Source organism: Scyliorhinus torazame, chromosome 11, assembly GCF_047496885.1.
Source record: "Scyliorhinus torazame isolate Kashiwa2021f chromosome 11, sScyTor2.1, whole genome shotgun sequence".
Classification (NCBI taxonomy): domain Eukaryota; kingdom Metazoa; phylum Chordata; class Chondrichthyes; order Carcharhiniformes; family Scyliorhinidae; genus Scyliorhinus; species Scyliorhinus torazame.
Window position 1 is genome coordinate 247,518,447 of NC_092717.1, and position 26,247 is coordinate 247,544,693.

At 46.4% G+C, this 26,247-nt stretch overlaps 1 protein-coding gene across 9 annotated transcripts in view; it reads right to left on the reverse strand.

The window, feature by feature from the left end:
• The window catches only part of rmc1 (regulator of MON1-CCZ1), a 95,735-nt gene that overhangs the window by 42,844 nt on the left and 26,644 nt on the right, over nt 1–26,247 (reverse strand). For all 9 annotated transcript variants that reach the window (XR_011933492.1, XM_072468537.1, XM_072468535.1 and 6 more), the window contains exons 3-14: nt 18,005–18,089; nt 17,841–17,897; nt 17,660–17,746; nt 14,342–14,482; nt 11,055–11,152; nt 10,364–10,453; nt 10,174–10,279; nt 7,996–8,107; nt 6,793–6,837; nt 5,215–5,268; nt 1,073–1,201; nt 162–268 (exon numbers count right to left, since the gene is read on the reverse strand). Coding sequence is in view for 8 of the 9 variants with exons in the window: in XM_072468537.1 (XP_072324638.1) it covers nt 162–268; nt 1,073–1,201; nt 5,215–5,268; nt 6,793–6,837; nt 7,996–8,107; nt 10,174–10,279; nt 10,364–10,453; nt 11,055–11,152; nt 14,342–14,482; nt 17,660–17,746; nt 17,841–17,897; nt 18,005–18,089 (1,111 nt within the window). In the remaining variant the exon portion in view is untranslated. The remainder of the gene's footprint in view (nt 1–161; nt 269–1,072; nt 1,202–5,214; nt 5,269–6,792; nt 6,838–7,995; nt 8,108–10,173; nt 10,280–10,363; nt 10,454–11,054; nt 11,153–14,341; nt 14,483–17,659; nt 17,747–17,840; nt 17,898–18,004; nt 18,090–26,247) is intronic.

The window sequence follows — 26,247 nt, forward strand, 5'->3', positions numbered from 1 at the left end:
TTTCACAGTAGGGTCACCAGTTATGGAGGAATCGAAGGGCAGTGCGATTCTCGCTTGCACTTCTTGCTCCATGTCTTCTAGCGGTAAATTAAACTGCATCTACAGGACACCATACGGGACTAGGCATTGCAAACAGTGAATACACCGCAGGCAGTTCTCACCAAGGTATAGTTCTGCTCAGCGTCCAGGTATTCCTTGTAGACCTGATTGAGTTTATCAAATACGGTAGCAATCACAGGCAAGCTACCACGCTCTGCTGTACTCAGCACTGGAATGAAAAGGTGCAACAGGATCAAAGGGCAGCCTCAGCAGACCCATACAACATTAGAAAATTCCTTTGTAATATGCCACCAGGAACAGGAGCAGACCATTCAGCTTGCTCTGTCACTCAATTAGATCATGATCAATTTAGATCTTTTAACTCCATCTACCCACCTTGTAAGTAACCCTTGAAATGCCCTTACCCAAATTATCCTATCTATCTCAAGTCTTGAAGCTTTCAACTGACCTCCCCCAGCCTCAACAGCTTTCTGGAGTGGGAAGAGTTCCAAATTCCCACTACCCTTTGTGCGAAGAGGTGCTTCCTGACATAACCCCCGAGTGGCCTAATTTTAAGGTTCTGCCTGCTTGTTCTGAATTTCCTCCACCAGAGGAAAGAGTTTCTGTCAACCCTATCAAATCCTTCAATCCTCGCAAACATCTCTATTAGATCACCAATTATATCGTCTATATTCAGGGGATTTCAAGCCTAGTTTATGCAACCAGTCTTCATATAAATTAACCCTCTAATCCCCTACGTCCACTACCAGAGTATATAGTACAAAGATAACAGCAAATTCTCAGCAGGAATTTCTGGTTTTTATGTTGTTAAACCTACGCGGCTTGCATAATGCTAAACAAACTTGACCAGCGATGAAAATAATCATCATAAAATTGGAATAGGAGTAAGGGATTCTGGATAAAACGCTGAAGGTTCATTTTAAAATGAGAAATTCTGCTTTATTATTGGTGTCTTCCAGACTAAAAACACATGAATGGTTATGATTCATTCCAAGTGCAGTCAGGTACTCACTCTGACAGCACACAGACAAGGTGACCATTTTGCAGTCTTTCCTCTGCAGTAGGAAATCCATTAACCGCCCCTTGTCTTGAAGCATGTGGACTATAGGCTGCAGCTTTATCTGGAGACACCACAAGTAACCTATGCACAAACCACAGAGACCAGTCAATTAAAATGCTACAGAAAGGAAGTAACAATAAAACTTTTATAGAACTGCATAAACCACAGCCAGAGCAGTGGGTCCAATTCTGAGCCCCACGCAAGACCTAGGAGGGTGCGAAGGAGGTTCACTAGAATAGTGTTGACAGACTTTAGTTACACAGAGAGCCTGGTAAGCTGGGATTGCTCTCTATTAGAGCAGGGAAGGGAAATTTCCTAAAGGGAAATTGATGATAGTTTCATGGTCACCATTACAGAGACTTGCTTTCAATTCCAGATTTATTAACGGAATTTCAATTCCACCAGCTGCCATGGTGGGATTTGAACCCACACCCGAGAGTACTGGTCCAGGCCTCTGGATTACTCATCCCGTGACATTACTACTACCCCACCACCTCCCCTCAATGGATGGAATAAATAGAAGTAACTTTTTCACTAGTAGGAAACGCAGATTTAAGATGTGGATACGTTGTTTTTTTTAATTAAAAATGCAACAAGTTCTGGAAACGGAGAAAATTGCAGGGACTATAGTGAAAGAGTAGGGGAGGTAGGGCAGACACAATGGGACAATTAGCCTCCTGCTGTGTATAAATCGTTTGACATTACTTGTTCACAGAAAGTCTGCACAGTTGTGATTTAATTAAATACCAGCAGGTAGTAAACGCAATTGCCATAGTCCCAGATGACCATGTCTGCCTTTGACTGGTGGTGATTTAACATGAGGATCACTACACCTCAGGCAAGGGGCAAGGTTGAGATGGTGGAGCCTTCGTGAATAATCTCAGCCGGTACAGGAATTGAACCCAAGCTGCTGGCCTTGCTCTGTATCTCAAACCAGCTGTCTAGCTAACCGAGCTAAACTGGCCCCGTAGAAACAGACGGAGGAATGGTCACTCATGCCAAGGCACAATGCAATGTTCACAAGTGAGTAAACTGAAAATTAAACATGAAAATGTGCCAACTTATTTTTGTAGATGTGCTCCAAAAATAACTCACGCTTAAAGAGTACAATGTATAGTTTTAGTCTCCATATCACAAAAAGGATATAGAGATAGTGGAGAAGATACAAAGAGGATTTCTTAGAATGCTACCAGAGCTCTGAAAGTACAAATCTGAGCAACGAGTGAAGAGACTGGGGTTCTTTTCTATTAAAAGAGGCTTGGGATGAACTGAATATTTTCTTAAATTATATGGGGTTTGAAAGGGTTGACACAGAAATAATGCTGCTGAGAACTAAACTCGGGGTCTTAAATATAAGACAATTATGAAGAAAATCCAATCGGAAATTCAACAGAAACTCTTTTCCCCCCCAGAGAGTGGTGAGAATGTGCAACTCACTACCACAGGGAGTGGTTGAGGTAAATTGTTCAGATATATTTAAGGTAATACCAGGTAAGCACATGAGGGGGAACAGTGCCTTTCATACAGTTCAACGAAGAGTGCAGGAGGGCATGCCAGGAGCAACACCAGGCATACTGAAAAATGAGGTGTCAACCTGGGGAAGCTACAACACAAGAATACTTACATTCGAAACAGCAAAAGCAGCAAATGATAGATGGAGCTAAGCGATTCCATAACCAACAGATCAGATCTAAGCTCTGCAGTACTGCCACATCTAGCCGTGAATGGGGGTGGACAATTAAACAACTCACTGGAGGAGGAGGCTCCACAAATATCCTCATCCTCAATGATGGAGGAGCCCAGCGCATCTGAACAAAAGACAAGGCTGAGAGGGCGACATGTGGCGCAGTGATTAGCACTGGGGCTGCAGCGCTGAGGACCCGGGTTCAAATCCCGGCCCTGGGTCACTGTATGTGTGGAGTTTGCATATTCTCCCCATGTCTGCGTGGGTTTCACCCCCACAACCCAAAGGTGTGCAGGTTAGGTGGATTGGCCAGGTTAAATTGCCCCTTAATTGGAAAAAAAATAATAATTGGGTACTCTAAATTTATATTTTAAATAGACAAGGCATTCGCAACAATCTTCAGCCAGAAGTGCGGAGTGGATAATCCATCTCGGTCTCCTCCGGAGGTCTCCAGCATCACAGAAGTTAGTCTTCAGCCAATACGATTCACTGCACGTGATATCAAGAAATAGGTGAAGGCACCGGATTCAGCAAAGGCTATGAACTCTGACATTACTGAAGGTTTGTGCTCCAGAACTGGCCGCACCCCTCGACAACTACAACACTGGCATCTTCCCGGCAATGTGGAGAATTGCCCAGCTGTGTCCTGTACACAAGAAACAGGACAAATTCCACCCAGTCAATTCCAGCCCCATCCCGATCATCAGTAAAATTATGGAAGGGGTCATCAACAGTGCTATCAAGCGACACCTACTCAGCAATAACCTCACTGATGCTCAGTTTGGGTTCCGCCAGGGTCACTCAGTATCATGGACAATGGGAATCAGGGGTAAAAGCCTCCACTGGGTGGAGTTCAAAGTTGTGCAGGTTAGATGAATTGGCCATCCTAAATTTCCCCTCAAGTGTCCAGGGATGTACAGATTAGGTTAAGGGGTTAGAGTGGGGGAGTGGACCTAGGTAGAGTGCTCTTTCAGTGGGTTGGTGCAGATTAGACAGGCCGAAATGCCTTTTTCTGCACTGCAGGGATTCCTAATACAAAGGAAGATGGTTGTGGTTGTTGGAGTTCAATCATCGTTATCCAGGTCATCACTGTAGGAGTTCCTCAGGGTAGTGTCCTAGGCCCAACCATCTTCAGCTGCTTCATCAATGACCTTTCTTCCATCGTACCAAAAGTGGGGATGTTTGCTGATGACTGCAAAATGTTCAGCACCATTCACGACTCCTCAGATACTGAAGCAGTCCATGTCCAAATGCAGCAAGACCTGGACAATATCCAGACTTGACTAGTGGCAAGTAACATTCAGACCACACAAGTACCAAGCAATGACCATCTCTAAAAAGAGAAAATCTAACCATCGCCCTTTGACATTCAGTGGCATTACCATCACTAAATCCCCCACTATCAATATTCTGGATTATCATGGACCAGAAACTGAACTAGCCTATCCATATAAATAAGGTGACTACAAGAGCAGGTGAGAGACTAGGAATCCTGCAGTGAATAACTCACCCCCAGTCTCCCCCCTGCACACCACCTACAAGGCACAGGTCAAGAGTGTGATGGAATACTCCCCACTTGCCTGGATGAGTGCAGCTCCAACAACACTACCACCATCCAGGACAAAGCAGCCCGTTTGATTGCTCCCCTTCCACATTCAAACCCTCCACCACTGACGAACAGTAGCAGCCGTGTGTACCATCTACAAGATGCACTGCAGGAACTCACCAAGGCTCCTTAGACAGCACCTTCCAAACCCACGACCACTACCATCTAGAAGGACAAGAGCAGCAGAAACCTGGGAACACCACCACCTGGAGGTCACTCACCATCCAGACTTGGAACTATATTGCCATTCCTGCACTGGCACTGGGACAAAATCCTGGAACTCCCTCCCTAACAGCACCCTGGGTGTACCTACACCACATGGACTGTTGCAGTTCAAGAAGGCAGCTCACAAGCACGTCCGCGAGGGCAATTAGGGATGGGCAATAAATGTTGGCCTCGTCAGAGATACTCAAATCCCATGGATTAATTTTTTTTTTTAAAGACAGTAATAACTGGCTGTGTTAAAAAAAAAATAAACTCCCCTTTAGTCATTTGTCAATACCATCTTCTGGAAGACTTGCCAGATAACAGCAGGTAGATGATTGGGAGGACAGGCAAAGTGAATGAGGGCAAAAAGGGCAAATAAATTACACACACAAATATGGCATTGCACTCTGGTGCTCTGGATTCACATTAAAAGTGACCTTGTAACAGTTGGCCACGAAGAAGCAAACCGCTATCTTTCCGCAAGATTTAAAACCAGCACAAGCTGGTTTAGAGATTGTTGCAAACCACTTTATTGACACTTTGCAAGTTTATAAACGCCCACATCACTAATATTAAGAACTGCCAGAATTCACTCACCTTCACTGGCATTGATTATAATATCAGGTTGAAACACAGTCCATGAGGAAGAATCTAAGTGTTAAAGAACACACGGATGCCATTGACAAGATAATTACATCTTTACTGAATTTACTTGTGCATGGTTTTAAGAAATATGGGCTTGCATTTATATAGCACTTTACACAATCACTGGATGTGTCAAAGTGCTCTACAGTCAATAAAATCTTTTGTAGTCATTGTTGTGATGTGGGAAACGCGGCAATTAATTTGTACACAGCAAGCATCCAGACTGCAATGTGATAATGACCAGATAATCCGTTCTTGTGATGTTGATGGAAGGATTACAATTCACCAGAACACTGGGAATAGCACCACCCTGTTTTTCCCCAAAATAACAGGTCTTTTATGTCCACCCTTGGTTTGACATCTCACCCAAAAGATTTTCTTTGTGTGTTCGATCACGTGTCTTCTACAACTCACTTACTCAGCAGCTGGCTCTGGCTCCCTATTATCCCACACCGGTTTATATCCCACCCTTGATCATAAATAGCTCTGTGACATTATTTCTGAAGCCATTTCTTCTTAAATTATAGATTCAAGCGTAACTGGCATCTGCAACTCCCAAATTACCACCTTTATCTTGAATGGCTTGTTTGATCATTTCACAAAACAGTTTAAAGTCAACCAGAATGGGTAAGGATGGCATAAGTGAACTCGGGTCCTGGATCATTCATCAAGATATCTGGTTTACTAGTCCAGAAATATAAACATCATGCTACTGTAGCCACTTCCTGAGATCCACACTCAAAGCTGTGTGCCCTCTTAGAATCATAGAATTTACGGTGCAGAAGGAGGCCATTCAGCCCATCGGGTCTGCACCGGCTCTTAGAAAAAGCACCCAACTTAGCCTCCACCCTAGCCCCCTAACCAAGTAACTCCACCTAACCTTCTGGACACTAAGGGCAATTTAGCATGGCCAATCCACCTAACCTGCACATCTTTGGACTGTGGGAGGAAACCCATGCAGACACAGGAAGAAAGTGCAAACAGACAGTCACCCGAGGCCAGAATTGAACCCGGGACCCTGGAGCTGTGAGGTAGCAGTGCTAACCACCATGCCGTCCTGTTGGCCTCTCTTTTCAGCAGTACCTGCTCACTCTACCTCAGAGATGCCCTGACCTACATGTCATTTCATTCTTCACCCCACCCAGTGCTTTTAACAAAGCACTGAATTTCAGGTGTAAAGCACTTCAATGGTTCAAAAGATATTAATGCCACCCCCCCACCCCTTTGCTGACTCCGTCATTTCTTCCAATCATTCCTGCCCTCCATTCTATCACATACCTTCCCCTTTCATCTTTCCTCCCCAACCCCTCTGCTCTGCAAAGATGTTATCTCTAACTTTTTACCATTCTGATTAACTGACCTAGAACTGTTCGCTGCTGTCCTCTCCACAGATGCTACCTGACCTGCTGAGTGTATTTCACACTACCAGCATCAGTCAAATTGCGCTCGTTTTGGAGTTTATCCCAAAATTCCCAAGCAACTACTTTTAATTGTCACAGTACACTGGCGTCCAATCCCTCCGAAGGATACAAAGTTCACATGGGACTGGGCTTTGCGTTGTCACAGCTGACGGACCTGCCAAGACATTAACACAATATTATGTGTAATGAAATTCTTATGTAAGATACAGTTTCCACATCAGGATTTAACTTCACAGAAGTGTTATCAACTACCGAAGCCACACAAGGAGATATCAGGACTGGCAATCAAAAGTTCGATCAAAGAACCACAAAAGCAGAGAAGGAGGGGGGGAACTGATCCAGAGGGCGGCAAAATGTATATAGGGTCAAGTAAATGAAAGACAAAATAAACCTCTCTGTACAATAAAGTAAATTAACCCGGGTCAGAAAAAGGTGATGTATATACACACACACATAGTTTATAAATATGAGAAACGCCAATAAAAAGATTTTTTTTTTTTTTTTAAAGTTGGATCAAAGGTGCTCAACATTTTAAAGCAAGAAGTCTTACAACATCAGGTTAAAGTCCAACAGGTTTGTTTCAAATCACTAGCTCTCGGAACGCTGCTCCTTCCTCAGGTGAATTTCCTCAGTAGTGCTCCGAAAGCTAGCGATTTGAAACAAATCTGGTGTTGTAAGACTTCTTACTGTGCTCACCCCAGTCCAACGCCGGCATCTCCACATGACAACATTTTAAAGAGCACCTTAAAGGAGAAGTGAGAGAATTAGAGGGGCGGAGGGGTTTGATGAAGGAATTCCAGAGCTTAGGCCAAGACGGCCGAGGGGTAGAGGTAGCGGAGGATGCTCAAGACGCCAGAATTGGAGGGGATTACAGAGATCAGCAAACAGCAGCCACCGCTACCTTACCAGAGTGGCTGCTTTTTAAGTGTGAGCTTAAACAGTGCTAGAGAGAGTCAGTGTTAGTGAGCTATTTAATCACAAGGGGTCTGGCAGCAGACGCCAATCTCATGCTTCGCTCGTGACACAACTCCGCACGAGTCACTTGAACAATCGGAATCCTGAAGTCCAAAATCCTCCAGAAAGAGGAGCACCAAGGCTAGTTTTAACACCTCCTTGTTTCTCTAGCTTTGGAATCACACAGGCTGATGCTCCACAGCTCAGTTGGGGGTGGGAGGTGGGACTGAGGGAGAACTTATTTCTAAAATTACATCCCTTTTCCATGAAGACAGAAACTGTGCTCAGCATTACACAAATCATCATTGAATTATGCAAAAATATCACTTGCGCTCAAGACTTTTTTAAACTTACGCACCTGCTCGAGGAATCTTGCATGGGTGAATGGATAGAGATGGGAGCACTTGAGGATGAATCACGACAGCTCCATCAAATTCTGCTCGCAGTTTTATATCAAAAATCATAGATGTCTGAACAAAATAAAACAAAGTGCAAGGTCATATTTAGAGGTTCGCAATTCTTTCCTCTCTCTCCTACAATAACTGCATAAGATAAAGGTGCACGACCTTACGGGTAATGTATTAGCAGAGATAGAGGATTGGTTAACTGACAGAAAGCAAAGAGCGGGGATAAATTGGTGTTTTTCTGGTTGGCGATCGTCCGGGATCAGTGTTGGGTCTGTAATTGTTCACAAATTACATAAATGATTTGGGGTTGGGGACCAAGTGTAATATGTCAAAGTTCACAGATGACACTAAGTTGAGTGGTACAGTAAAGTGTGCAGAGGACACAAAGTCTGCAGAGGGATATAGATAGTTTAAGTGAGTGGGCAAGGGTCTGACAGATGGAGTAAGGTCATCCATTTTGGTAGGAATAACAGCAAAATGGACTATTATTTAAATGGTAAAAAATTGCAGCATGCTGCTGTGCAGAGGGATGTCCTTGCATCCCAAAAAGTTGGTTTGCAGGTAATTAAGACCGACAAATGGAATTTTGTCCTTCATTGCTAGAGGGATGGAGTTTAAAGCAGGGAGGTTATGTTGCAGGTGTATTGGGTGCTGATGAGGCCACATCTGGAGTACTGTGTACAGTTTTGGTCTCCTTACTTGAGAAAGGATGTAGTGGCACTGGAGGGTGTGCAGAGGACATTCACTAGGTTAATTCCGGAGTTGAAAGGATTAGCTTATGAGGAGAGACTAAGTAGACTGGGACTATACACATTGGAATTTCGAAGAATAAGAGGGAATTTTATAGAAACATATAAAATTATGACGGGGATAGATAGGATAGAAGCAGGGAGGTTGTTTCCACTGCTGGGTGAATTTAGAACTAGGGGGCATAGCCTCAAAATAAGGGGGAGCAGATTTAGGACCGAGTTGAAGAGGAACCTCTTCACTCAAAGGGTTGTGAATCTGTGGAATTCCTGCCCAGTGGAGCAGTTTAGGCTACCTCGTTAAATGTTTTTAAGGCAAAGATAGAAACAGTAAAGGAATTAAGGGTTATGGCGAACGGGCAGGTAAGTGGAGCTGAGTCCACAAAAAGATCAGCCATGATCTCATTGAATGGCGGAGCAGGCTCGAGGGGCCAGATGGCCGACTCCTGCTCCTTGTTCTTATGTAACTCCCATTAAAAGAACAACCACAGTGCCAAAAGCCTTAAATTAAATCACTTTCAAAAGCTTTACGATCAAAAGATCCACAAGCTATTGCACACCACCCTGACTTGGAACTATATCACCATTCCTCAATTGTCATTGGATCAAAATCCTAGAACTGTTGCCCGAACAGCACTGTGGGGGCACCTCAGTCATATAGAGTGCAGTGGTTCAAGGCAGCTCACCACCACTTTCTCACAGCCAACCAAGGATGGACAATAACAATGATACCCACATCTCAAGGATGAATTTTTAAAACAAGGCTTGCATTAGCAGTTCAGAGAAGGCACACTGGACTGATATCTGGGATGAAGGGGTTGACTTAGGAGGAACAATTGAGCAGGTTGGGTCTATACCCATTGGACCTTACAAAAATGAGAGGTGATCTTATTGAAACAGAGGAGATTCTGAGGGGGCTTGACGGATGTTAACAAGATGTTTCGCCTCGTGGTGGAATTTAGAACTGGGGTGCACGGTTTAACAATAATGGTCACCCATATAAGATGAAGATGAGGAAGAATTTATTTCCCAAGAGAGTCATTAAAAGGAAAATAAGAAGGGCTCCAGGACTTGATGTCCAAGGAAGGGTGTTCATAACATGACTAAACAGGTTAAATTGTATCAACCTGCAAATCCCTTCAACATGCCAACGGCAAGTGTTTAGGGCAATAGAGACTCCTGGTCAGACATGTTTGATGCAGAGTGGCACCCCTCAAGCTATAAGCCTCTGGCAACCAGTTCCAGGAAAAGCCTCACTGTGGGAACAGATGAAAGTCTGCCTTGTGCACCATTAGGCACAGGAAAAGAAACAATATCAATAAGATTATACATGCTGCAGGATCAAATAGCAACTGGGAAAGAGGCTACAGGTAAATTCCTTACCTGAGAACTCTGGTGGTGCACCACAACCAAATTATCAACAACATTCAAAGCAAATTTTCCTGTGGTATTTAGTTTTAATATATGCTGTTTCTTGCACTGTCCTTCCCTGCAATTAAAATGAAGCATATATTTCGGAAAACCATTCTAAAATACAGTGGAGGAAAATGTGATTCCAATCGACAAATCTTACCTGGATAAACAGTACAAGATCACTTCCGCACCTGGGTTATTGGGAGTTCTAGGTTGGTGCTTCAGATAAAGAACATAAAGTTGCCCATATCTGGTGTAAAAGATAGGTTTTTAAAACATTATTGTGGCATTCTTAAAATTAACCCTATTAGGATATACTGAGAGAAACCGTGCAACTGTAAATAAAGAGTGAAGGGATTCAAACGCATTTTTGAATAAGGATAAAATTCTTTATTATTGTCACAAGTAGGCTTACATTAACACTGCAATTAAGTTACTGTGAAAATCCGCTAGTCGCCACATTCCGGCAGCTGTTCGGGTACACGGAGGGAGAATTCGGCATGTCCAATTCACCTAACAGCACGTCTTTCTGGACTCGTGGGAGGAAACCGGAGCACCCGGAGGAAACCCACGCGGACACGGGGAAAACATGCAGACTCCGCACAGAGAGTGACCCAAGCCGTGAATCGAACCCGGGACCCTGGCGCTGTGAAGCTGCCATGCACCAACAGAATGTGGGATAACTGAAGAGTCAGGGTCAAGCACAGCTGAAAGTCCTTCTCTCCCATACAATGGATTTGCGCTGTCTTAGGGAGGTAGCTTTGTTACTTAACAAATGCTCATCTGAAGTGTTAATGGTACGCATCAATTTGGAATGAACGGTCTGAGAGAAATCGAAGCATTTTACTTACATGGTGGCCATTATAATATCAGAAAGACAGAGGTTTCCAGATTTAGGAGAAGCAGGTAACTCAATTTCAAACTTTGGCATTTTGGACATTGTTCCACCCTGGAAAGTAAAATCAAATTAATTCAAATCTCAATACACATTTGTGCCACAACTGCTCATCATGACACGAGAGGTATGGCTCTGTGCACTCACCGATTGTCACAGAGGATAAAGCTAGACCTTTCTCCAGACAGGTAAATTGCTGAACCGCAATTGGTCGCTGACCTACATTGGTGTCTACTCAAGCAATGTCTTAATTTTAAAATTCTCATGCTAGTTTTCAATCTCTCCATGGCCTCACAGACCCCGCCACCCCATCCCCCGCATCTTTCTCTTTTCTTCCAAATAACACACTCGTCTAATTCTGGCCTCTTGTACATTCCGGATTTGAAATCGCTCCACCTTTGGCAGCTGTGCCTTCAGCTGCTTGGAATTTCCTCCCGAAACCCCTCTGCCTCTTCTTCCTCCTTCACGATGCTCCTAAAAAGCTACCTCTTTGACAGAGTTTTTGATCATCCGGCAGAATATCTCCTTACAGGGTTCGGTGCCATGTTTGCTAACACTGCTGTGAAGCGCCTCTAGAGGTTTCATTACGTTAAAAGATGCTCGATAAATATAAGATGCTATTCTAAATTTCAAATCTTAATCCGACATCCCTTAGCCACACTGGATTCTAGAGATTTGGGGTAAATTTTCCAGTCATACCCATCGCAGGAATCGGTGTGGACAGGGCAATTTGACAGACAATCAAAAGGTCTGTTAACCTCGGGTGGAAATTTCTTGTCCCGGGGCAGGCAAGGCCAGAAAATCTCACTCACAGAATCTTCCTTTACACCCAACACTGCTGGAGTGCAAATAGTAAAAAAAGACAGGCACCATTCATGACCTTTGGATCTTCCAAACTGCTTGACAACAAAGTTTTTTTAAAGCGCAATCACGGTCATAATGTGGCAGACAATTTGTGAACAACAAGATCCCAGACAACAATGTGATAGTGACCAGGGAGGCGATTTAATGGCCTCGTCATGCCTGACTTGGTGACAAGACGAGATCGTTGAATGTCACGCGAGACCCCTCACGTGATTCACGACGCTCGAAACACTGCGCGGATTTAACGAGATCTCGCGAGATGTCGCACTCTGGATCCCGCCCTCGCTGGGCGAGACCCAGATTAACATATTTAAGTGAGTCATAAGGCTCATTTAAACATGTCTGCGCCATATTCACGTGGGAACTAACGGCCTCGCCTGGGAGACCGTGCCAGGATGCCACTTAGCGCAGGTTTCCACAAACGTGGACCAGGCATAGCGGCTCCTGGGGGGGTGGGGGCAGTTCACAGGAAATTAGAGACCCCCCAGTAGGTGGGGCTCTGGACAGAGTTATATTCTGGCACTCCCATTGGCATTGCCACCTGGGCACCACTTTTGCCAAGCTGTCAGTGCCAACGTTTCAGGTTGCCCACGTAGGGACCAGGCCTTTGAGAGACAGGGTGAGGAGAGGCTCAAGGATCCAGAAAGTGGTAGGTTGGGGTGCTGATGGACGTGGTGGGGTGGCTGACTGAAGGGGGGGTCAAAAGATCGGGGCACCGTTTAGAAATGGTACCCCCGATCCACAAGTCGTCTTCCTGCACTGAGCTCATCAGTACAGGAAATGAGCAAATGCGGCCTCTGCGGCACGTTCCTCACCGAGGCCAAAATAAACAGCAAAGTTCCATTAAAAGCGGCGTCATTCTCGGCGCTGCAGGCGCCAAGAAACACCCGGCTAAACGTGCCCAAACGGGAGGTTTGATCAACAGTTTAATTGTTAGCATCAATTCATTCCTCTGGGCCCAATTCTGCCTCTGTGAGTTTATGAACTTCTGTATGAAGTCAAAGTCTAGATAAAGTTTGCGATGTGTTCATTGCAGATGATCTCAAGTATTAAAATGTTACAGAATTTTAACAAAAAACAAAATTCAAAAACTCCCTCTTATCAAAACAAGGGCACACAAAAATGTTTAATAAATTCTTCACAAAACAGATTTTACCCAGTTATTAACTTGAGAGAATTACCATTCTATTAAAATTCTGATTCAACACTTTCAGTTTTTCAAAACTAAGCACCAAGAGATTATTCTGCCACAAAGATATACTTTGATTAATCACATGACTCCTTCCTTCTGGATCCTTTACAATGTTCCCACGTCCAATTATTCATTTATCACAGTGTTCCCTCGTTCACTACCCCAGAGATGGAAATCAATGCCACAGACTGCCTTCCCACCGTCTTTCACTGTTGCACTCCCCATTTTCCTCCTCAATAAATATTTCTGCTCCCATTTATCTGCTTCCCAAGACAAAATTAAGCTGGCAATCCAAGCAATATCATTTGAGAATTGAGGTGGGCATAGGATTTCAGACACTTAATCGATTCATAAAATAATAAACTGCGTAATGTTTCAAGGAAACTGCATGAAAGTATTGCAACATAGTCACAGCACAGAAACAGACCGTTCAACCCTCCTGATCTGTCCTTCCACTCATTTTATCTAACCCCGTCGACATTTTGTTTCTCCCTTATCCACTTACCTTAGTTCCCCTTTAATGCATCAATGCTATTTGTCTCAACTAGGACTGAGATGAGGAGGAATTTCTTCATTCACAGGATGGTGAATCGATGGAATTCTCTGCCCCGGGGGACTGTGGAAGCTCAGTCATAGAACATGTTCAAGAAATACATTGATAGATATTAAAGATAATGAGGGTCGGTGCAGGAAAATGGCGCTGAAGAAGATCAGCTGTGATCCAGCTGAATGGTGGAGCATGTTCGGGGGGGGGGGGGGGGGGGGTCGAAAAGCCTACACCTGCTCCTAGTTCCTATGTAACTCCTCTTTCTGGTAGTAAATTTCACATTCAAATCATTCTCTGGGCAAAGCAGTTTCTCCAGAATGCTCCATTGAATTTATTAGTGAATCTTTATATTAGTCTCGTATTAGTCTCTCCCAACAAGTGGGAGTATCATCTCTACATTTATCCTCTCAGACTCATTCATAATGTTACAGATCCTCTTCTGGCCGCCTCTCGGTCTTGGCTTTTCTAGAGAAAAGCAGTGCAGTGCGTTCAAGCCTTCCTGATAATTTTCCACTCCTGTTATTATTATTCTAGTAAATCTTTTTTGCACCTTCTCCAAGCGCTTTGGTGTCCTTTTATATAATTTAGTTCAAAGAATTATGCTTCAAGCAGTGAGAGTAGAGAAAGATGCCTGACTTACCCTGAAATAAAATGGCTGAAGAACGTTGCCATACACTGTGGTAGATAGGAGGAGCACAGCAGTTTCTGGGGAGTACATGCACCAATTAACATTGATGCTCTGATTCTTTAGAAGCTTTAGACTGCGCTTGTCAGGTAATACCTGGAAATAACAAAAACAACACCACCAGTACAATTTACCATTATACCTTTCAGTATTTTGGGATTTTAGCTTGTGTTTTCTGGACTGGGGCCTTAAATCAAAAAGCAAATTTCCAATTACATCAGCGATGGCAGAAGCAGCCTCGTTCTCTTTTGAATTTTCAACAGTGTGTCTGTGAGGCCAAACATAACAGAAAACATTTTTTGATGGTAGAAGGTAGTGCCAAAGATTGAAGAAGTGTTTGCAGTTCATTGAAATGGAAGGATGACTGCTAACCCAATTGTCTAACCTTGCCACACTTACTTAGCAATGACTTGCACACTGATGCTGGGTTCCGCCAGGGCCACTCCGCTCCTGACCTCATTAGACCCTTATTCCAGGAGATGTAGAGAGAGTGACTACCCTTGACATCAAGGCAGTATATGACAGAGCGCGTCATCAAGCTACCCTAGCAAAACTGCAAACAATTAATATTGGGGGGGGAAACACTCCGCTAGTTGGAGTCATATCTACTGCAAAGTAAGGTGGTTGCGGTTACTGGATATCAGTCACCTCCGTTCCCAGGACATCACTGCAGGAGTTCCTCAGGGTAGTGTCCAAGGCCCAACCATCCTCAGCTGTTTCATCAATGACCTTCACTCCATCATCAGTTCAGAAGTGGGGATATTCGCTGATGATTGCACAATGTTCAGCACCATTCATGACCCCTCAGATACTGAGGCAGTCCATCCCAAATACAGCAAGACCTGGACAACATTCAGGCTAGGGCTACAAAGTGGCAAGTAACATTCACAGTTATCATAGTAACACTCAAGGAGCTCAACGCCACCCAGGACAAAGCAGCCCGCTTGATTGGCACTCCTTCCATAAACCTTCACTTCCTCCACGCATAAGTGGCAGCCATGTATACTATCTACAGTATGCACTGCAGGAAATCACCAAGGCTCCTGAGACAGCACCTTCCAAACCCATAACCCCTACCGCCTAGAAGCAGACATATGGGAACACCATCACCTGGCAATTCCCCTCCAAACTACTTGGGCCTAGATCATATTTCCTTCACTGCTGCTGTGTCAAAATCCCGGATCTCCCTCTCTAACAGCACTCTGACCGTAGCGACACCACATAGACTGCAGCAGTTCAAGGCAGCTCACCCCACCTCCAGTCATGTCTCACCAATGTTACAAGCCAGTGAGACCCGACTGCCAGCTACAGTCTGTAGTGTCACTAATGCTGGTTAGCAAATCCACGGTTCACAAAGAGCTCAATGCCACAAAGATTCTAATCTAACCTTAACTGAAAATTCATAAAACATGGGCTCACTAGACATCCAAAACAGGTTACAACCCAGAGACTCACTTGCCGCTGACCATTTTGCCAATTCAAGTTTGCCTCCTACATAACTTAACACATGTCCTTTCACCTCCTCACTCTTCACCATCTGACATCTTAAAACAGTCCTTCCATGTGAAACAACAATTTCTGAGTAGTCCTGTCAGGGTAGTGCACTCTACTTGCTGTTCGACACTGGGCAGACCAAGCACATATTTGGTGGCCGCTTTGCGGAACGGAACATTCCTGTTTAGTCTACAAACTCGACCTCGAGCTTCCAGTCACTTGTCTCTTTAATACATCACCTTGATCCCATTCTGACCTTTCTGCCCCTGGCCTGCTGCTGTGATCCAGTGAAGCTCACCATGAGCTCAAGGAACAACACCTCATCTTTTGACTGGCCTCAGCTTATTTCCTCTTCTTTGTGCATATTTAAGCCTTGTTTTTACTTTCAGATGCCAGCTGTTCATCAGTCTGCCATGCACACCTGCCCTAGGCACATCTTTTGTTTATTTTCTTGCCCAAATCCATTCCCTTTGGACCTGCACCTGGTAATTTAATCTCGCTTTTGCTCCAAACTGTCACAGACTGTCCCCTTTTATTCTTTTTCCACCCATCCCCATTTCATCTGCTTAACACACCTCCAACGTTTCCCAGTTCATCAACCTGAAACATTGGGCAGGATTCTCCGTTTCTGAGATTAAGTGTTGAGGCCAACGGAGAATCCACTGACTTTTACGACAGAAAAACCGAAGCCACAACTGGACCGAGGGGCCATCGTTGAGGGGCTAGCACCGGTGCAGCATGGAACATAATCGATTCCAATGAAAAACGGTGTAGGATTCGCTGGGTCCCTGATCGACACTCGGGGGGGGGGGGCTGACAAGCTGCAGCCACACATACATACTACACTCCCCACACATACTTAACCAGCCAAAAAGATGGCACTGCTTGTGCTGGAGCACGCCCATATTGCTGAAGGGTTGGCTGGGGCCAGAGGGCATCTGGGGGGTGTCCTGGGGGGACATCGACATGACCCTTGACACCTAGTTCAAAGTGGGCTGCGGCGTGCGCAGCTGCATGGCTGCCTTGCCGGTTGCGGCAATGGTGCTCCGTGTTCGTCCACCCTGACCCCACAGTCCACCTCCTGGCCACCCCCCCCCCCCCACTATTCCCTCCGGCCCTGACAGAAGGCCCCTCGTCCCCGGCACAACTGTCAGCACACTATGGCATGTTGGACACTTTCCGTACCCCCCCTCTCTCCCTCAGCAGCCGCCACGCCGGTTTCACAATTTCTAAAAGCAGAAGTGAACCACGTCGTCGGGAACTCAGCCCATCGGATGCGGAGAATCGCGGAGGCCCTGGAGAATGCGGGGTCAGGCCCGCTAATGATATGCAAAACATGCCTACTGTACATGTGGAGTGAAACGCATTGACGCCGTTTGAGGTAACGGAGAATCGTGATTTGGCATCAAATCGGTGCCCGCCACGATTTTGACGTTGGAAGCTATTCTCTGCCAAATCGCATTTCCTGATTTTGGCGTCGGCTAACGGAGTATCCCGCCCATTAACTCTATTTCGCTCTCGTCTTTATGACAGATTTCCAACATCAGCAATACTTTGCTCTTATAGTTTCCAATGACTGGGTTCTTATTAATCTTGAACATCCAAAAGCAAAATCATGAGGAAAAGGAAGATTTAAACATGGACAAAGAGGATATAAACGGAGGGCAGTGAAAAGATGGTCAAGCTCGCAGCCTTTCTACAGTAAGATGATGGTTACTTGGGATGGTTTGTGGGGAAAAAGCTTGGGCTTTTCCGGTCTTCATTATGTACAGTACATACCTGATAAAATTCAATGCCCTGGTCAGTAATAAATACTATTTCATTTGCGCTGATCCAACAGAAACTCAAGATATTGGCATTTTTAGTCTACAGAGGAAACAAAATAAAAAGATTTATTTTTACATGGGCAGGAAGTTACATTTTAGATTTAAAGCGTACAAATTTCTATTATAATTATTACCTTGCATTCTTGAGAGTATTCCATTTGAGGCAGATCAGGAATAAAGTTAATAAAATCCTGCAAGAAAAAAAATAAAGATTTTAGCACACACTGTGAAATGTCTACTTCCTTCCAATCCCAAACCTTATTAAAAAAATACATCATTTGTAAAAACATTCCCTTACCACAGCCTTCGGTGTTCTCTGCACAGCTAGAATCTTGTTCCCAGATGAAAATTTGATGCATTTCACTTCTCCTTTGTCCTCCATTCTTTGGGAGGAATAATAAAGACGGTTTGAGAGAATGGAGCATAAAATCTGTGATTGCAAAGGGGATAGAGGCAAATGGCAACCGTTTTGGGTTCAACTAAAGCACAGGCATGGGGCTGGATTCTCCATACCCCGACGCCGAAATCGCAGCTGGTGCTGGGGCGGAGAATCCATTTCCCCGCACGGAATCGGGACCGACGCCGGTTTCCCGATTTTGCGGGATCGGAAAAGCGGAGCACTGGCCAAAGTCCCGACGGCGTGGATCTAATGTGGTCTTGCCGGTCAGGATACTAGTGTGGCGGCTGCGGACTCAGTCCACGGCCGCCCTGGCCGGGGGGTGGGCCGAGCAATGTTTGGGTCGGCGGTCAGGGTTGGGCCGGCAGCCGATTGGGTTTATTTTTCGGGTCCAGCTCCGCAGTCTGAGTCCGTCATAGAGCACGGCGTGGCTGCCGCCGGAGACCTCCGCCATGCGCATGCGCGGCCTCCGACCCGGAAATGCGGGGACCCGCGTCTGCAGCAAAATCTTCTAGATTTACGCTGGGTCCCTGCTAGCCCCCTACAGGGCTCGGAATATGTGGCCCTTTCACGACAGTTTTTCTGGTGTGAAAGTCCAGAGTATTGACGCCGGGGGGACATAGTCCCAAAAACAGAGAACCCAGCCCATGAAGTTTCAAAACCTACTGCTTCTTTTTAACAGAGTAAAAGTGGAGACCTGTGGACTGTGGGAGCTCTTCCACTTCCCAATAAAATCCAGTATAAACATTCAGAGCAGGAGTTAAAAGTCAGCCGTGTTTATTTTCCATGGCTGCCTCTCTCAATGGCTCAGTTTATTCAGAGAGTAGCTGAACCTATTCATCAGACTAAATTAGGTTTGATATGAAGTCTGGGTCGAGCTACAAGCGATGCTCTTGGATTGGAAGTTAACCGATATTCTCACTTCTGACTGCGATCCAGGAATCCCAATTGCAAATGAACATCCTTGGATATCAGGTGAGGAACAGATAAGCCTCTATTTAAATAAAGTGCTGACACTATCAAATCAAGGTTCACTCATGAATAATGTCACTAGGGCAAACTGACACGTGTGGACAGGAGAAATAGCCACTGGAGTCTGTGCCATCATTTGGCCAGTGCTGATCTGTAGCTCAACTCCATCTAGCCATCTTGGTTCCATCACCGGCAGGAATCTAAACTCAATAAAATATATGGAATTAAAAAGTCTAATGATGACCATGAAACCAGTCGGAAAAACCCATCTGGTTCGCTAATATCCTTTAGGAAAGGAAATCTGCCGTCCTTACCCGGTCTGGCCTACGTGTGACTCCAGACCCACAGCAATGTTGTTGACTCTTAACTGACCCCTCAAGGGCAATAAGGGAGGGGAATAGCCTGCGACACCCCTGCCCCATGAGCGAATAAAATAATCCCCTTACTCAACACCATTCTATCAATCTCAGTTTCAAAATTTTCAACTAATACCCCCCAGTCTCAACATCTTTGTGAGTGTGTTCCAGATATCTACAACCCAGCGTGTGAAGAAGTGCTTCCTGCACAAATTTTAGGGTTACATTCCCTTGTTCTGGACTCCCTCTCTCCACTATTGAATTTATTAATCATATTTGAACACTTCAATCAAATCAATCCTCAATTTTCTAAACTCGAGGAAATACAAGTCATGTTGTTACAACCCAACCAGATTTAGCCCCAGTATCATTCGGCACCTCTTCTAAGGCAGATATATTTTTCCTGAGGGGTCAGTGCCTTAAACTGAACACAGTTATTTCAGATGGAGTCCGACCAAAACTCTTTGAAACAGGACTTCTCTCCCTTGAATGTTCCCACCACGGAGATAAATTCCACTTACGATTACATTTCGGAGCCATCCGTTTTCTCTTTTAGTGATTTGCATCCCTACACACCCAAATCCCTTTCCTCTGTCATAGCTCCTCGTTTCTCACTTTCAGGAAAAGATTATGATTTTTCTCTTGAACTCCATTTACCACAGTTCTGTGCAATCATTCAATTTTTCTAACTGTGTAACTTACTCCCCCCCCATCTAATTTGTGTACCTCCTAAATTAGTGACATCCACAAATTTGAAGTTAGCTTCAAGACCATAACCTGGGTCAGGGAGATTAACAATTATCAACGGTTAAAAACCTACTTCCATTGTTAATCACCAGCCCTAACATTCTGTGCTGAACTTAATGAATTATTAACATACAAACTAAGGGCAAGATCTTGCTTACGTGAGGGAAAGCTTTTGACCATTAACTAGATACCAAATAAAAACCACATCGGAGAGGGCGACACATTGGTTAGCACTGCTGCCTCACGGCGCTGAGGACCCAGATTCAATCCCGGCCCCTGGTCACTGTCCGTGTGGAGTTTGCACATTCTCCCCGTGTCCGCGTGGGTCTCACCCCCACAACCCAAAAAGGTGTGCAGGGTAGGTGGATTGGCTACGCTAAATTGCCCCTCAATTGGAAAGAAAAATAATTGGATACTCTAAGTTTATGTTTAAAAAAAACGGGCTTCCGGGTGCGGCGATGACCAGCTAAGTCGCACGTTTCGGCAGCTCCCGTTGGAACGGACTTTTGGGCTCTTGATAGGAGCCCCAATGGCAATTTTTAATGGCCAAAATCACTGTGCGGTGAAATAGAAGGGAATCCCCCCGGATATATATGGAAAATGGAGAGGATAGCGGCCGGATTGCAGTGGATCCTTTGGAGCAGCGGCAAGGAAGGGACGCTCGAAGCAAGATGGCGTCGGAAGGTGGCCGTTTGGTATGGGGCCCGGAGCAACAAGAGTTCCTGCGGCGCTGCGTGGAAGAGCTGAAGAAGGAGGTGTTGGCCCCGATGCTACAGGCGATTGAAGGGCTAAAGGAGGCGCAGAGGACCCAGGACCTGGAGCTTCGGGTCGTGAAGGCAAAGGCTGCTGAAAATGAAGATGAAATACAGGGCCTGATGGTGAAGACAGAGACGCACGAGGCACAGCATAAAAGGTGCGTGGAGAGGTTGGAAGCCCTGGAGAATAATTCGAGGAGGAAGAATTTAAGAGTCCTGGGTCTTCCCGAAGGCGCAGAGGGGGCGGACGTCGGGGCATATGTAAGCACGATGCTTCACTCGCTAATGGGATCGGAGGCCCCGACGGGCCCGTTAGAGGTGGAGGGAGCTTATCGAGTTCTGGCACGAAGACCAAAGGCTGGAGAAATACCTCGAGCCATCGTGGTGAGGTTTCACCGCTACAACGACAGGGAGATGGTCCTAAGATGGGCGAAGAAAACTTGGAACTGTAGGTGGGAGAACGCGGTGATCCGCGTATACCAGGATTGGAGTGCGGAGGTGGCGAGAAGGAGGGCAAGTTTCAATCGGGCTAAGGCGGTGCTTCACAAAAAGGTTAAATTTGGAATGTTGCAACTGGCGAGACTGTGGGTCACACACCAAGGGAAGCACCACTACTTTGAGACGGCAGAAGAGGCATGGGCATTCATTGTGGACGAGAAGCTGGAATAGTCTGGCGAGAGAAAGAGCTTCTGGGATAAAGTGGTGGGGTGATTATGTGGGGCGAGGAAGGGGAAGGGGGGGGGGGGGATGTTTTTTTTCAATTTGTTAATTTTTCAATTCTGTAACTTTTCTCTCTTCCCCTCGTTGGGGGGGGGGTGAGGAACTGTGGGCGCCGGTGGGAAGGAAAGGGGAAGGAGAAGGGAACTGCGCCATTAGGGGCGGGGCCGAGTGGGAAACGCGGGCTTTGCTCCCGCGCTATGGTAATTATGGAGTGAACAGGGGCGCAGGAAGGAGGGGGCCTCGCACAGTGAGGGGCCGAGGGCAAACGGGGAAGCCGAGGTCAGCCAGAGTTTGCTGACTTCTGGGAGCAACATGGGGGGTGTAACTACGCTAGAGGGGGATCTAGCGGGGGGGGGGGGGTTAACTGGGTTGCTGCTGCTAAGGGGAAGGGGGAGTTGTTATGAGGCGGGGTGGTTGAGACGGGAGGGCACCGTCGGTGGGATATACGGGTACGTGGGAACCGGGTGAGGAGCTGGGTTAAAAAAGGGGATGGCTAGTCGACAAGGGGGGGGGGGGTAAAGAGCCCCCCAACCCGGCTGATCACGTGGAACGTGAGAGGGCTGAACGGGCCGATTAAAAGGGCACGGGTACTTGCACACCTAAAGAAATTAAAGGCAGATGTGGTTATGTTGCAGGAGACGCATCTGAAACTGACAGACCAGGTCAGACTACGTAAAGGATGGGTGGGGAAGGTGTTTCATTCGGGTTTAGATGCGAAGCATAGGGGGGTGGCTATTTTAGTGGGGAAACAGGTACTGTTTGAGGCAAAGACCATAGTGGCGGACAGTGGGGGTAGATACGTGATGGTGAGTGGCAGATTGCAAGGGGAGGTGGTGGTTCTGGTGAACGTATACGCCCCGAACTGGGATGATGCAAACTTCATGAGGAGTATGTTGGGGCGTATTCCAGACCTGGAGGCGGGAAAGTTGGTAATGGGGGGGGGAGACGTCAATACGGTGCTTGATCCAGGGTTGGACCGGTCGAGGTCCAGGACCGGGAGGAGGCCGGCAGCGGCCAAGGTGCTTAAGGACTTCATGGAGCAGATGGGAGGAGTAGACCCCTGGAGATTTCTTAGGCCTAGGAGTAAGGAGTTCTCATTTTTCTCCCATGTTCACAAGGTATATTCACGGATAGACTTTTTTGTCCTGGGAAGGGCACTGATTCCGAAGGTGACAGGGAGGGAGTATACGGCCATAGCCATCTCGGACCACGCTCCACATTGGGTAGATCTGGAGGTAGGAGAGGAAAAAGAACAGCACCCACTCTGGAGAATGGATATGGGCTTATTGGCGGATGAGGGGGTATGTCTAAGGGTGAGGGGGTGTATCGAAAGGTACTTGGAGCTTAATGACAACGGAGAGGTTCAGGTGGGAGTGGTCTGGGAGGCGTTGAAGGCGGTGGTCAGAGGGAAACTGATATCCATAAGGGCACATAAAGGGAAGCAAGAGAGTAAAGAAAGGGAGCGATTGTTGAGAGAACTTCTGAGGGTGGACAGGCAATATGCAGAGGCACCGGAGGAGGGACTGTACAGGGAAAGACAAAGGTTACATGTGGAATTTGACCTGCTGACCACGGGTAAGGCAGAGGCACAGTGGAGGAGGGCACAGGGTGTACAGTATGAGTATGGAGAGAAGGCGAGTCGGCTACTGGCCCAACAATTGAGGAAGAGGGGAGCGGCGAGGGAGATAGGTGGGGTGAGAGATGAGGAGGGAGAGATGGAACGGGGGGCGGAGAGAGCGAACGGGGTGTTCAAGGCATTCTATGAGAGGTTGTATAAGGCTCAGCCCCCGGAAGGGAAGGAGGGAATGATGCATTTCCTGGATCAGCTGGAATTCCCGAAGGTGGAGGAGCAGGAGAGGGCGGGACTGGGAGCTTAGATTGAGGTGGAGGAGGTGGTAAAGGGGATTGGGAGCATGCAGGCGGGGAAGGCCCCGGGACCGGATGGGTTCCCGGTGGAATTTTTTAGGAAATATATGGACCTACTGGCCCCGCTTTTGACGAGAACCTTTAATGAGGCCAGGGAAAGGGGGAAGTTGCCCCCGACTATGTCGGAGGCGACGGTATCGTTACTTTTGAAGAAGGAAAAAGACCCGTTGCAGTGTGGGTCCTACAGGCTCATTTCCCTTGGAGAAGGGTTTATTGGATGGGTACAGCTGCTATATAGGGCCCCGGTGGCAAGTGTGATCACGAACAGGCAGAGGTCTGACTATTTCCGTCTTTATAGAGGGACGAGGCAGGGGTGTCCCCTGTCTCCGTTACTGATTGCATTGGCAATTGAGCCCCTGGCCATAGCACTGAGGGGCTCCAGGAAGTGGAGGGGAGTACTCAGGGAAGGAGAAGAACACCGGGTATCATTGTATGCAGATGATTGATTGCTGTATGTTGCGGACCCAATGGAGGGGATGCCTGAGATAATGCAGACACTCAGGGAGTTTGGGGAATTCTCGGGGTACAAATTGAATATGGGGAAGAGTGAGTTGTTTGTGGTGCATCCGGGGGAGCAGAGCAGGGGAATAGATGACTTACCGCTGAGGAAGATAACAAGAGATTTCCGGTACTTAGGGATTCAGATAGCCAGGAGTTGGGGAACCTTACATAGGCTTAATCTAACACGATTGGTGGAACAGATGGAGGAGGATTTTAAGAGATGGGACATGGTGCCCCTGTCACTGGTGGGTAGGGTGCAGGCGGTCAAAATGGTAGTCCCCCCGAGATTCCTTTTTGTGTTTCAGTGCCTCCCGGTGATGGTCACGAAGGCTTTTTTAAAGAAAATCGAGAAAAGTGTCATGAGTTTTGTGTGGGCTGGGAAGACCCCGAGAGTGAGGAGGGGGTTTTTGCAGCGTAGCAGGGATAGGGGGGGGGACTGGCACTACCGAGCTTAAGTGAGTACTACTGGGCCGCCAATATCTCACTGGTGTGTAAGTGGATGGGAGAAGGGGAGGGAGCGGCGTGGAAGAGATTGGAGATGGCGTCCTGCAAAGGAACCAGCCTACAAGCACTGGCGACGGCGCCGTTGCCGTTCTCCCCGAAGAAATACACCACAAGTCCAGTGGTGGCAACACTGAAAATTTGGGGGCAGTGGAGACGACATAGGGGAATGACGGGAGCCTCGGTGCGGTCCCCGATAAGAAATAATCATAGGTTTGCCCCGGGGAGAATAGATGGGGGATTTAGAGCATGGCAGAGAGCTGGGATTGTGCAACTGAGGGATCTGTTCTTAGACGGGACGTTTGCGAGTCTGGGAGCGCTGACGGAAAAATATGGGTTGCCCCAAGGGAATGCATTTCGGTACATGCAATTGAGGCCTTTTGCGAGGCAACAGGTGAGGGAATTCCCACAGCTCCCGACGCAGGAAATTCAGGATAGAGGGATCTCAGGGACATGGGTGGGGGATGGTAGGGTGTCGGATATATACAGGGAAATGAGAGACGAGGGGGAGATCATGGTGGATGAGCTGAAGGGAAAATGGGAAGAAGAGCTGGGGGAAGAGATTGAAGAAGGGCTGTGGGCAGATGCCCTACGTAGGGTAAACTCTTTGTCCTCGTGCGCCAGGCTTAGCCTGATACAATTCAAGGTTTTGCACAGGGCGCATATGACCGGGGCAAGGCTCAGTAAATTTTTCGGGGTAAAGGATAGGTGTGGGAGATGCTCGAGAAGCCCAGCAAACCACACCCACATGTTTTGGTCATGCCCGGCACTGCAGGGGTTCTGGGTGGGGGTGGCAAATGTGCTTTCGAAGGTGGTGGGGGTCCGGGTCGAGCCAAGCTGGGGGTTGGCTATATTTGGGGTTGCAGAAGAGCCGGGAGTGCAGGAGGCGAGCGAGGCTGATGTCTTGGCCTTTGCCTCCCTAGTAGCCCGGCAAAGGATATTGCTTATGTGGAAGGAAGCCAAACCCCCGGGCGTGGAGACCTGGATAAACGACATGGCAGGGTTTATAAAACTAGAACGGATAAAGTTTGCACTAAGGGGTTCGGCTCAAGGGTTCACCAGGCGGTGGCAACCGTTCATTAACTACCTCGCAGAACGATAAAAAGAAATGGGAAGGTAACAGCAGCGACCGGGGGGGGGGGCCTCAGGGGTGCTTTTGTATAGATATTTGTACTTGGTTATTTATATTGGATTGTTTGATTTTATTATTTGGGAGAGTTATTATTTTTGTTATGGCAGTTGCCATTTAGTTTATATATTATTTATTTGTTAAAAATGGTCACTGTTATTTATATTGTTTTATTGTTGTAAAAGGGGAAAAACCTTTGTACCGTTGTGTTTGGCCGAAAAATTAGAATAAAATATATATTTTTTAAAAACACATCAGAGGCCTTCTGGTCACAAAGGCATTTGGTTAACTGAATCACGAGTCAGTTGCTTCCTTTATACCACTTCTACTTTTAACACTGGTACCTCAGCAAGACACTTGTCCAAAAGATCATACATTTCTATTTTTGTTGCTAAACTGTGAATATTTGATAAATAGAATTAAATCTACCACAGGGTAAGGTTGCAGGTAAAAAGGAGATATTTAGGCTTTTTCTTCCTCCATGATTTCTAAAATTCATAATAAACAATATTTTATAAACAATCACAGCTGTGGTTC